The following is a 13,338-nucleotide window of genomic DNA, read 5'->3' on the forward strand; positions in this document are numbered from 1 at the left end:
TAACGGTACTGGAGGTTGAGGTTGCCTTCAAATCAGCTCTTAGAGCACCCAGACCAGGTGTTCAGATATCATGAGATGAAAGGAAGGAAAAGAGATGACAGGTGCGCTGACCTCGTGAAGTGGTAATGGTAAATAAAAAATAGATATGATAAAACTTAGCCGCTCACCTGAGGGCATTAACAAATGGACCTTTTCGAATGTCATGCATCGGCAGCCCATGGTCCCATGGCGTCTGCAAATTCCGTACCAGTCAGCGGAGTGGCAGAGAGATAAATGGAAATTTCCCGTGGAGGTGATAAGGGATGAGTCGGCGCCGCGTGGATCCAAAACACTACCAGATTGTAGTGAATTTAAAAGCTAGTTCCTTATTACAATTTAAACATGAATAAATAGATGAATTGCTACGCTTTTCGGCCCTGGACATGGGCCTTCGTCAGGCATACTGTAGTGTGGTATACATCTTGCTTACATCTTGCTTACGCTCCTCTCTTGAGAGAAAACTTTTTGTCCCCACCAGGCTTCCGTAGTTTCTCAGCCTCCTAGCAACGTCCCTCCATATTCACTTTGCCAACTTTGGGCCTCCGTAATTATCCATGACTACAGACGCCACAACTCCGGAACACGGAGCACCGGGCTCCCCTCCTCCTTTGCCGGTACACTTCCGGTCCCCGCTATACACTTACAGCCTATTGCCAAGTAATGTTACTAAGTCTGTACTCCATTTTTTAATGATTTTTATTGTTAAATATTGTATGGCCTGTTCTTTATACTTTTATTTTGTATGTTCTTGAAAAATTTAAAGGTTTATGTCTATTTTACCATAACGCTTTCTATTGGTCCGGCCTATCCCGGGCTATCCCCCAGTTTGTATTTAAGCAAGATGTATACCACATTACAGTATGCCTGACGAAGGCCCATGTCCAGGGCCGAAACGCGTAGCAATTCATCTATTTATTCATGTTTAAATTGTAATAAAGAACTAGCTTTTAAATTCACTACAATCTGGTAGTGTTTTGGATCCACGCGGCGCCGACGCATCCCTTATCACCTCCACGGGAAATTTCCATTCATTCCAAAAACATACTGGTAGGTTGATTAGATTGTGTGCCCCATTGGGGACAGGGACCGATTTGGCAAGTTCTGTGTGCGCGACATAAATAAAGAATTATTATTACTATAACTTTTTTATCCTTTGTTATTGTTACACCACCTGTGGCAAGTAGTAAATCTTTGCTCTATAGTACATAGAAACATGCTTCTGGTGTCATATTAAAGAATCTCATCTTGCAGGTTGCATTAGACGTGTGGTTCTGTGAGCTACAGAACAGGAGATACAAGCAATTAAAGAGAACCTACCACCACGATTCTACCTATAAAGGTAGATCGGGTGGTAGGTGGATGTAAGGGACGTGAGGATAGCTCTTTTTAGAGCTAATCCTCACGTCCCCGCTAACTTTTGGTACACTTTATTGAACTAATATGTAAATTTTGGTATGCGGCTACTGGGGCGTGGAGTAGCCGAGCACGAGGCTGCACAGCGCGGCTACTCCACGCCCCAGTAGCCACATTACTCCTCCTACCCTGTTGCGTGCGGCGCACCCTCGTCCGACAAGCCGGCTACTGCGCATGCGCACTAGCTTCGGCCTCGGAGCTGGGGCTGCTCAGCCGCCGGCCTGCGTTCTGCGCATGCTCAGAACGCCATCATGACGGACGAGGGCGCGCAACTACGAGGAGCTGCGCACCACACGCAACAGGGTAGGAGGAGTAATGTGGCTACTGGGGCGTGGAGTAGCCGTGCTGTGTAGCCTCGTGCCCGGCTACTCCACGCCCCAGTAGCTGCATAACGAAATTTACATATTAGTTCAATAAAGTGTACCAAAAGTTAGCGGGGACGTGAGGATTAGCTCTAAAAAGAGCTCTCCTCACGTCCCTTACATCCACCTACCACCCGATCTACCTTTATAGGTAGAATCATGGTGGTAGGTTCCCTTTAAAGAAATGATCTTTGTCTGACTCCTTAGCACCAAGAGCCTTGTGTAATCTGAAAGAAGAGGTTATAAACTTTAATATGACACCAACATTTTTGTAGCTATTGGTGTCCACAGCAGATGGTTGATTGTTCATTCAAAAACAAAATATTAAATATATTTAAAGAATAACCCATCTATGATTTTTTTTGCAGAAACTGAGATAAACTTCTTGCTTAAACAAGCTCTCACAATTGTTGGCACATTGCCTTTCACATACATGTTGGAGCTCTGGAGATGGAAGGTGTTCAGAGGGGAAATCCCAAAGGACCAGTGGATGAAGACCTGGTGGGAGATGAAGTACGTAGTGATAAGAACTGACCACCAGGTTTATCTGGATGACTTTTGTAGTTCATATATTATTCAGTAAATGTATTTGTTATATTTTGTTTGATTCTACCATCATTGGTACGTCACAACTGACACTGTTTTGTTTAGATTTTATGGTTTTATAAACTTTATTGAAAAAATGTTTAATAATGGACAAAGAGAAAGAGCAGGAAGCCCATGAGATTGGCAGGTGTTTGGGTCGCAGCCCCATAAAAGGAGACAGAATTTGATCAAGCAGACGACCAGCTCATACAATACAAGGCATAATAAACAAAGACAGTATAAACAAGTATTAAACCCAATATAGTCAAGCGGCTTACAGAATAAAGTGCAGAAGGCTCAAGAAGGACTATTGAAAAATGTCTTTATTCCATTAAATACTATCTATGATTTATTGACTGTTCTGTTCTCTTTATCTCCCCTAGGCGAGAGATTGTAGGTGTTGTAGAGCCTGTTCCTCATGATGAATCATACTGTGATCCCGCAGCCCTATTCCATGTGGCAAATGATTATTCTTTCATCAGGTAAATGGAAAAACTACTTCTATACTCCTCAGACCAACAGGGGGCAGTGTGTCACTCCACAGTAAAGGCTGAATTGTAGCAATCATCAGAAGACCTCCATATGCAAACCCACCTGCCACCAGATCCCAAACCCACCTGCCACCAGAACCTGGATATGGTTACAATCCATAGAACTTCAGGTTTCTCATGCAGGAAACCACTGGGAAAAAAATCTAAATTGTTTCATTATATTATTGAGGAATTTCAAGCTGTAAAATGAGAAAGCTGATGCTTTAAAGTGAACCTGTCACCAGGAATGTTATTTTTAACTGGTGACAGGTTCCAAAAGCCAATGCTATGCTGAATTTATAAATGCCTTTGTCAGCATTCTGAATCATTTCAGTACTTTATAATAGTTTTATTTTAAATTATCCCTTCCAGCAGCATGTGGTGAGTCCCGGGGGATGAGGGGTTGTAGGCAGCCACAGCAGCCATAGTGCCTACGCTCCTTTGTCCCCTCCCTTACCTGCTCAATGCACATGAGGGGAGATGAATGGGGAGGGGTGAGGGGTGAGGGAGATAAATGAGTGTGGAGGGGAGGAGCCGGACACAGGCACATAGGCTGCAGCTGTCCCCTCCCCTCGGGGCTCACCACACACAGCAGACAGCAAGCCAGGTAATGTGAAATAAACTCTTATAAAGTAAAGTAGGCATTTTTGAAATAAACATAGTATAGACTAATGGAACCTGTCAGCAGCTACAAATCATATTCCTGATAACAGGTTTGCTTTAAGTAACTAGAGTCAAAGGGAACTTCCATCCAGAAATAAAAATTTCAATAAGGCATGAGTAGTCAAGCTTCTTCTGTAGGGAAACTATATGTAAGTCACAGATAAGCAAGTCCAGGGCAATGGAAGAAGCGTGTCTGTGACTTACATATACTGTACCTCTCCAGAAGAAGTCGTCAGCCGTGATAAGAGAGACCAAAAAGTGAGAGGAATAAGCAACAGAGGCATCTGAAACAAAACAAAAGGCACCAGGGGTGATTATACATCCCTACTATATAGTCAAAGTTTCCTTTCTAGGTGGAGGGTCACTTTAGTGAGTAGAGTATGAAGATACAATCTCATATATGTTTTCCCTGCAGATATTACACACGGACTATCTACCAGTTCCAGTTCCAGGATGCCCTGTGTAAGGCCGCCAATCATCAAGGTCCTCTCCACACGTGCGACATCACCAACTCTACAGCAGCCGGGAATAAACTAAAGTAAGGGACAAAATGGGACTGTTAACAGTCTTTACTGTCTAAGAAAGTCTCCATGCATTCACACAAGTCGTGTATCTCACAGGTCCATGCTGGAATTGGGAAACTCCGAGCCGTGGACTCAAGCCCTGCAGAGAATAACAGGGGAAACCAAGATGAACGCCCAACCCCTGAAAAGCTACTTCCAGCCGCTGTATACATGGTTACAAGAAAATAATAAAGCCAATAATAGAAACATTGGTTGGAATACAGAATGGGACCCATGTAATTGCGTATTCTTGTTTAATAGATCTTTTATATTGAGTTTAGGAATTGAAAACTGCCCCCCAATAGTTTCTGTTGAAGCTCATGTGGCACATACTAGACACATAAGGGAGATTTATCAGAAGTGTCTGAGGTAAAACTGTTCTAGTTGGAACCAATCAGAGCTCAGCTTTCATTTTATAAACATTTGTTGGAATATAAAAGCTGAGCTCTCATTGGTTGCAATGGGCAACTAGAACAGTTTTACCTCAGACACTTCTGATAACTTTCCCCGTGTACAGTTTGACTGTATTCATACAGGATTGATACACTAGACCCTTAAAGGGGTTTATTCTTTTACTGTTGGCCCTTTTCAAAATATTTTAACTTTTTTTTACTATGGTCCTTACCTCAGGTCCATCAATGCTACTGGTGGCCTCTATTGGTATACATAAGGTAAAGGAAGACATTGCATTGCACTGTCCATGTGACATCACCCTGAGACTCTGTATACAAATAGTGGCCAGCGGGGACACAAAGGATCGGAGATAAGGACCCACAATACCTTCTTTATTATTCTCTATACTACCTGGGGAAAATAGCAATAAAACACATTCATTATGGACAACCCCTTTAATGGAAATCTACCATCAAAATAATGCATGATAAATCTGAGACACTTACTCGTAGATCCAGATACCATCTGAGACTGTGATAATCTTCTTGTACAGTATTTGTTATTCATGGCCTCCGTCTTTCTAAAAACAATGTTTAAAATTATGCTAATTATGCTAAACCAGAAGAGCTCCTGGTGGTGTCCCTAGAGCCCCATTGTGCTGCAGCTTCACAGACTGTTACACGGTGTAGGAGTACTTCCCCCCTCCCACCATGTGCTGAAACTTCCTCAGCTGCAATGAGATTACATTGAGGGAGCAGAAACCCAAAAACAACAACTAAATTTTTTTTTTTTTCTCATTTTCAATGTTTAGACTCCAACAGTTCAATCAAAGTGCGGATAAGTCTCAAAGCTGGGCTCGGAGTTGATGCGGTAAGATGAAATTGTTTTGTTTTTTAAGTTCTTATGTACAATGCAGTGCCATAGTGGTGTAATGTGGATTCCGCTGAGTACATAATTTTATCCTATTGATATCACAGCAAAGTTTAGTTTGGAGGTACAGGTTTTGTTGCATGATCTGATGCAGTTACAGACTTGTTATAACAATAAAAGCTAAAATAATAGTTAAATTCATTGATCTAAAGTTACTCCACAAATTATCCAGACTATGAGATCATAGTTTTAAAAACTACTGGAGCTCCATGAAATTAAGTATGGAATTTGATTTCAAGCCACGTGCTTGTCTGTTCATCCATAAGCCTTCCCATTAGCTATGCCAACTTGTCTTACCAGTTCAAGAAAATTTCCTTAAAGTAAATCTACAATCAAAATCTAGGCACGGTGATTGTGATAATTTCTTTACATTTGTTATCCATGGTCTCCTTCCTCCTAAAATCAACTTTCATATTTATGCTACTGAGCATGAAGGGTTCTTGTGGGTGTTTCCAAAGTGCTGTAGCTTCACAGGCTGTTACAATGAGCAGATCATGTCTCCCCTGCGCCTCCTGCACTTCACACTGCTGCTAAATTACAAAGGGTGAAGGGAGAGAGCAGGGGGTTGGGTGAGAAATGTTCTGCTCATTCTAACAGCCTGTGAATCTGCAGCACTGAGAAGCTTTGGAAATGCCTCCAGAGCCCTTCAGGCCAATTAACATAGTAACAGTTGATCTTAGAAGGTAGGAGCCATAGATAACAAATATAAGAAGATTACAATAGTAACGGTGCCTGGGTCTATTAGTAAGTTTCCCTGGTTTATCATGATGGATTTTGATGGTAGATTTTAAGCTAGATATAAAGATATTGCCCTAAAAAAAGCACCAAATACTGTATTTGACACCACATGTGCAAACACATTCATAAATCTGCCCCATTGTCCCCATTCTAATAGATTTTTTCTTATAACTTGACAGTACACTTGGGACAGCAGTGAGCTGAATTTTTTCAGGTCAGCCATTGCTTATGCCATGTCAAAGTACTTTGCTGCGGAGAAGAATCAGGAGATAACGTTTTCGTAAGTATTATATATTTTTTTAAAACTGTGTTCATTTTTTGGGTCAGCCCCTTGTAAGTTTTATCTCATACACCCTACAAAAAAATTAGGGCGTAAAATGATCTAAATTTGGTTCAGAGCAACTGTAAGAGTTCTACATGTGCTAGAATAGTTCCTGCATCAACCTCTATCCTGCAGAAACCCAACATCCATGGCAACTATGAACAGCTCGGTGGCTGAGTGGTTAGTTCAAGTCCCACCCATGTCAACATATGCAAAGAGTTTGTATGTTCGCTCCGTGTTTGCGTGGGTTTCCTCCGGGTCCTCCGGTTTCCTCCCACACTCCAAAACATACTAGTAGGTTGATTAGATTATCAGCCCCAATCTTTGAGGATGAATAACTAAATAAATAATGCTGAATAAACCAGTTACCACCTGGTATAATGTAGTGAGAGATTACATAGACAGGAGGAGAAATCAGCGGAGATTAGAAGAGAAAAAGTGGAAGTTACATGCAGTTAGGGAATGTGATTGACCTGCCTGAAGAGAAACTTTGGTAGTAGTTAGCCTGATAGTCCGAAGTAGAGCATTCAGGAGAATTGGTGCACCTCAGGAGAAGTCCTGGAGATGTGAGTAAAGAAGAAAATAATGTAAGATCACTGGGGGATCCAAGAGCACGGGTTGGGTGATAGACTGAGATGAGAGAAGGAGACAGGCAGGTGCAGCATTTTGCAGAGCTTTGTGGATGTGATATTTAGCACTGCTGCTTTGTAGTACTGGGCCAAAGGAAACATAGCATAATAAAAATGTGGTTTATTATTTCAGATGTAAAATGTGCCCCCTATTATTTCACTTAACCAATCATACAGCACCATAGAAATCTCAGAAAAAAAGTACTAGGTGGTCATTGTCTTTAGGGGAATCTCAAATTTTCATAGTTGCCGATTTTCCCGGAGGCTACAGGCTGTCATGTATCTCACCTCTTTTACTTCCACTGGACGTCTGATAGTTCTTTGCGACAGCCTATTTTTGCTATTGGCAGTGGTTGAAATGTGTAGATTATGTCACCAAATAATGGGGCACATTTTCTAATAATGTGGGAAACTGCACTAAAAGTGCTCTGCCTGTGTATAGTGCAGGGTGTGCCAGATACATTAAGAACGTGCATCAGAAATCATGAATCTGTCGCTTCCCTGCACTGGCCCAACAGAGTTCACTAACTTTTTTGTGGTGCCCCTTTAACATAGGGCGAGCGACAGACTTTACAAGTGAAATCCGGCGCACGTCCCAGCACCGGAACGCCCCCTAATTTGTGTAGCATGATGCCTAGTGCATCTGCACCACAAAAGAGTCGTGTGCGACACAATAGTGGCACGGACACTTCCTAAATACCCATGTAAGTAGTTTACACCTAAAAGAGTGTGCAAAGCCCTTAGTAAATGTGCCCCATTCTCTGTACTATCCAATCGTTAATTCTTTTATTTCCTATAGAGATGAGGATGTCCACATTTTCAATGAAACCAGAAGAATATCCTTCTACTTCTACGTGACAATGCCTCAGGAAATTGGAAAAATTGTACCGAGACCTGATGTGGAACAAGCTGTTAGGTAAAGGATATTTTTTCATAGTTTCAAGGCTGAAGTTATAGTTTAGCCTCTATCTTCCTCTGAAACATAAAGCCAGAGAGAAAAACACATATCCATATGTCCATAACTCAATTATATCCTAATTATAACATAATTATATCTATATAATAACATAATCGAAAGTAATATCTTAATCTACTCTATGAACAGGATGTCAAAAGGCAGAATCAATAACGCTTTCCTGCTCGATGAAGACTCCCTGGAATTTTTGGGTATCCCACCCACATTATCGCCCCCTGCTGGAGGAACGTTTACAGTGTGGCTAGTGGTTTTCGGTGTAGTGGCCGGGATAATTGTTATTGCTCTTGTTGTTCTACTTGTACTTGGCCAACGGGACAAGAAAAAGTAAGTTGATATATCACAATGAAAGAAACACAATGGGGCTAGTTGTCCATTGCAAAGGTTTATGCAATGTAGTATCTGCACACAGCACTGTACTAACAATTCTCTGTATTTCCCGAAAGGAAAAGAAAAGAAGATCGAGAAAAACAGCTTCAGGCTCAAAATTTAGTTCAGGCAACGGCTGAAAATGATTACAGTCTTCCAGCTGCAACCTATGAAACTGTGGGGGAACAGAACAAAGCCTATGAAGATCCAGAAGAACCTCAGACTGCATTGTAAGACATGGTGATGTCTAGAAGTAAATACCCATCTCTACAAGACGTTGTGTCATCCTTCATTTGTATGTACAGACCCATCTTACCATAATATGCCCTGAGACAGAGGAACCACTGGCAGAGGACGCCTCATCAGAAAGTGGGACATTAATTTACTTAATCTTAGTCCACCTCAGAAGATGAAATCAACCCCATCCCCCCAGAGAAAACCTACACTGAGAAAACAAAATCTGACTATATATCACAGGGGTTGGCCACTTTTTTTAAGTAAATCATAAATCTGTTCCATTAGCTATGTCTCTGTATGTATATGTACCTTGGATAATTTATGCCTATCCCTCCACCATGCTGCCCTTGCATATACACAGCGTCCTCTTTCTCACTTCTCTAGGTCGTCCTCATGGTGTCTCCCACTGTGTCTCTCTTTTCACTGTCTGTCCTTACTGACACAGAAAGAGGAGAGGGAGCAGGAGTCATAATCTCCTGTTGCAGCTCCTCCTATTCATCAGTGCTCACAGATATAAGCAAAGAATCACAGAGAGTCTGCAGACACATAAGTTTTAGGACTGCTAAATCACTTGATGAACATTCAGGGATTATTATTGAGCCATTAAAAGCACATGGACAATTTATGTAAAAGAGTTTCCAACTCCTTTAAAGGGCACCTACCACCCCGATTCTACCTATAAAGGTAGAAGGGGTGGTAGGTGGATGGATGGGACGTGAGGATAGCCCTTTTTTGGGCTAATCCTCACGTCCCGGGTGTCTTTTACAAAACTTTATTACATCTATATGCAAATTTTTTTTTGCGGCTACTGGGGCGTGGAGTAGCCGGACATGAGGCTACTAGTCGCGGCTACTCCACGCCCCAGTAGCCGCGTTACTCCGCCTACCAGGTAATCTTCGGCGCGCAGCTCCTGGTAGCTGCGCGCCCACGTCCGGGTCCCCCTTCGGCTGCGCGGCCGCGGCTCCGGGGCGGGAACTACTGCGCATAACGCAGGAGCTACCAGGAGCTGCGCGCCGAAGATTACCTGGTAGGCAGAGTAACGCGGCTACTGGGGCGTGGAGTAGCCGCGACTAGTAGCCTCATGTCCGACTACTCCACGCCCCAGTAGCCGCAAAAAAAAATTTGCATATAGATGGAATAAAGTTTTGTAAAAGACACCCGGGACGTGAGGATTAGCCCAAAAAAGGGCTATCCTCACGTCCCATCCATCCACCTACCACCCCTTCTACCTTTATAGGTAGAATCGGGGTGGTAGGTGCCCTTTAAATATGAATAGTACAATACCTGGTGTCTCCGATAGTTGATTCCCTTTCCTCTCTACAGGTCTCTACAAAAATGGCTTTCTCAGGGAAGCTGCCAGTAGATCACAGCCATGTCCAACTTTGCTGCCCTGAACTTTACAGGGGACTGTTACTTACAGGCAGCTTCTCTGTAGAAGTCAGTTGCCAATAAAGGGGAGACCTAATTGGGGAAGTGGATAAAGAACCAAAACAAAATATATGACACCGGGCACATTGACTATTCATTGATAACAATAAATATTGGATTTTATGAACCCGCAGGATACAATATTTTATGGCTACAATATTTTATGTTTTTATGCACATTTTTATCAATTTGTCTAATTTTTATGGTTTACTTGTACATATAAAAATAAAATCTTTAGCACAAAATGATTTCATTAATAATATAACATGTTTACACCACTTATTCTTGAATCAAAATAAAATCTGTAATTCCGTTAATCTTTTAAAGATGTTTTGCTTTTTTACTGTCAGGATTTGAGCCGGCGTCCTGTGGCCTTCCAAGTTGGTTCCTTACTGCGCTATGTGGCCTGATGGTTTATACCTGTCGTTTTATTATTGGTGTTTCTGCATTACCTGCTGGTGTTTTTAGGTCTCAGCTGTGTTAATTTGTATTATCCTATCAGGAGTGGCCAGACTCCATTTAAAGGGAACCTGTCACCAGGGACCTCAGTTTCACTAAAGAAAAAAAAACAATGCACAACCCAGACACAGGGAAAGATAGAGCATGCGGCTGTATGAATGTACCCAAAGGGACAGTCTTCCCTTCCCTGTTTCCCTAGTTCTTGCTGCTCTCTTTATACGGCTTCCTTCTAAACTGTGACATTTACAAAGCATCTATATTTAGGTAAGGTTGTTTTATATAGTAATAAGGCTGGCTACTCTCAGATGGGTGTTCCTGATCTGGCACCACCCACAGTGAAGAGCTTAATCAACAATAAACAATTAGAAATGATTACCCAAAAATTTGGATGCTGGAGAAAAACTCAACCAGAATCAATGGAGCAACACATGCGTAGGATTTCAAGCGGCAGTGGAGTGCTGTCAGAACGAAGGGGGGAAGAGGTAACGCCACAACCAATATGAAAGACCAGTTTTAGACCCTATTCTCACAGATTTTTGGATTTTTTTGGGATGGCAGCAAGGAGAATGCTCACCCTAAGGGTAAACTTAGTATGTTTACTCATGTGTGGGTGTGTATGAAATGCTTCACCAAGCTTTTATACTGGTGTTTGTAATCTTGCCAACTACTCCATCACAGTTGCAAATTATTTTAGAACTAGAAGTAGAATTTACTATATGTCATTGATAAAGTTGTTAAAATTTTTATGAGAGACAATAGAAAAAAACATCAATTAGAACATTGTCTTTTTGTTGTTTTATTGCTGTACACCTTGTGGCTTAAATGGGTTTTATCTTTGAAGCACAACTCCGATAATATTTTTTCCACAAATCAATAGGTCATTTGATGTAGGATTACTTTTATTATCTATGCCCAGCTGTTTATTTGCTGTCCTCCTTAGTTTAGCAGTATCCTGTGCTTCTTATTTTCCCATCCCGCTGATCATTATCTACACAGCAGGGAGGTTGTTAACCCTTAGTGCTCTCAAAGCACAGGTTACAGTGCATGTAAGCAGGGCCGATTCTAGCCTTTTTGCTGCCTGAGGCGAAATTTTAAAATGCTGCCCCCCCCCCCCCCGTGTATGCGTGCACGTGCGTGCCCCTGATGATGCTACCTTACACACTAGTAGTCATTAGTCACAGATATTAGTGACCTCTAGTACCTTACAGGTGACCATCTACTCCATCCGGAAGGGTATTTCTTTACGCTTTCTTCTGGCCTTGGTTTTCCTCCGAATTCACAAAGAAATGTCTTCAACTCCATGCAGCACAACTCACCATGGCGCCCCTAAAAATACCACAGTCACAATATAATGAATTGTGATTCCAATATATATTATCCTCACAACATGACTGAACAAACTATTCTCAACATAAAACATCATTTAGTCACCCAAATAAGAGCATATAGAGCAATTCAATTAGTTGCCCTAATTTAGCCTCCCCCAATAATGAACAGCCGAGTATACATAGTCTCTCCTCTCTACCATTTATATACAGCCTCTCCCTATCCCCCTGTATACACAGCCTTTCTTCTACCCCCCTGTATACACAGCCTACACCCCCCCACACCCCGTATACAGTCTCAGCTCCCCCACCACCTGTATCCAGTCTCAGCTGTATACATGCCCCACACAATTACCCCCAGTAATGTCTCCCATACAACCCCCCAAAATTTCCCCCATACAACCCCAATGTAATGTGTCCCACAGCCTCCCAGTAATTACCGCCACAGCTACCCCCAGTAAGTAATGTGCCCACACACAGCCCCCCAGTAAGTAATGTGCCCACACACAGCCCCCCCAGTAATTAATGTGCCCACACACAGCCCCCCCAGTAAGTAATGTGCCCACACACAGCCCCCCCAGTAAGTAATGTGCCTCACACAGCCCCCCCAGTAAGTAATGTGCCCACACACAGCCCCCCAGTAAGTAATGTGCCTCACACAGCCCCCCCAGTAAGTAATGTGCCTCACACACAGCCCCCCCAGTAAGTAATGTGCCTCACACACAGCACCCCAGTAAGTAATGTGCCTACACACAGCCCCCCCAGTAAGTAATGTGCCTCACACAGCCCCCCCAGTAAGTAATGTGCCTCACACAGCCCCCCCAGTAAGTAATGTGCCTCACACAGCCCCCCCAGTAAGTAATGTGCCTCACACAGCCCCCCCAGTAAGTAATGTGCCTCACACAGCCCCCCCAGTAAGTAATGTGCCTCACACAGCCCCCCCAGTAAGTAATGTGCCTCACACAGCCCCCCAGTAAGTAATGTGCCTCACACAGCCCCCCCAGTAAGTAATGTGCCTCACACAGCCCCCCAGTAAGTAATGTGCCTCACACAGCCCCCCAGTAAGTAATGTGCCTCACACAGCCCCCCAGTAAGTAATGTGCCTCACACAGCCCCCCAGTAAGTAATGTGCCTCGCACAGCCCCCCAGTAAGTAATGTGCCTCACACAGCCCCCCAGTAAGCAATGTGCCTCACACAGCCCCCAGTAAGTAATGTGCCTCACACAGCCCCCCAGTAAGTAATGTGCCCCACACAGCCCCCAGTAAGTAATGTGCCTCACACAGCCCCCCAGTAAGTAATGTGCCTCACACAGCCCCCAGTAAGTAATGTGCCTCACACAGCCCCCCAGTAAGTAATGTGCCCCACACAGCCCCCAGTAA

At 43.1% G+C, this 13,338-nt stretch overlaps 1 protein-coding gene across 1 annotated transcript in view; it reads left to right on the forward strand.

Annotated features, from left to right (window-relative positions):
- The window catches only part of ACE2 (angiotensin converting enzyme 2), a 32,655-nt gene extending 23,912 nt beyond the window's left edge, over window positions 1–8,743 (forward strand). Inside the window, exons 10-18 of the mRNA XM_072138450.1 lie at window positions 2,183–2,327; window positions 2,783–2,881; window positions 4,008–4,130; window positions 4,213–4,391; window positions 5,360–5,418; window positions 6,396–6,496; window positions 7,967–8,083; window positions 8,273–8,467; window positions 8,587–8,743. Of these exons, the coding sequence (XP_071994551.1) occupies window positions 2,183–2,327; window positions 2,783–2,881; window positions 4,008–4,130; window positions 4,213–4,391; window positions 5,360–5,418; window positions 6,396–6,496; window positions 7,967–8,083; window positions 8,273–8,467; window positions 8,587–8,743 (1,175 nt within the window). The remainder of the gene's footprint in view (window positions 1–2,182; window positions 2,328–2,782; window positions 2,882–4,007; window positions 4,131–4,212; window positions 4,392–5,359; window positions 5,419–6,395; window positions 6,497–7,966; window positions 8,084–8,272; window positions 8,468–8,586) is intronic.
- Window positions 8,744–13,338: the final 4,595 nt, after the last annotated feature.

Source organism: Engystomops pustulosus, chromosome 2 (assembly GCF_040894005.1).
Source record: "Engystomops pustulosus chromosome 2, aEngPut4.maternal, whole genome shotgun sequence".
Taxonomy (NCBI): Eukaryota; Metazoa; Chordata; class Amphibia; order Anura; family Leptodactylidae; genus Engystomops; species Engystomops pustulosus.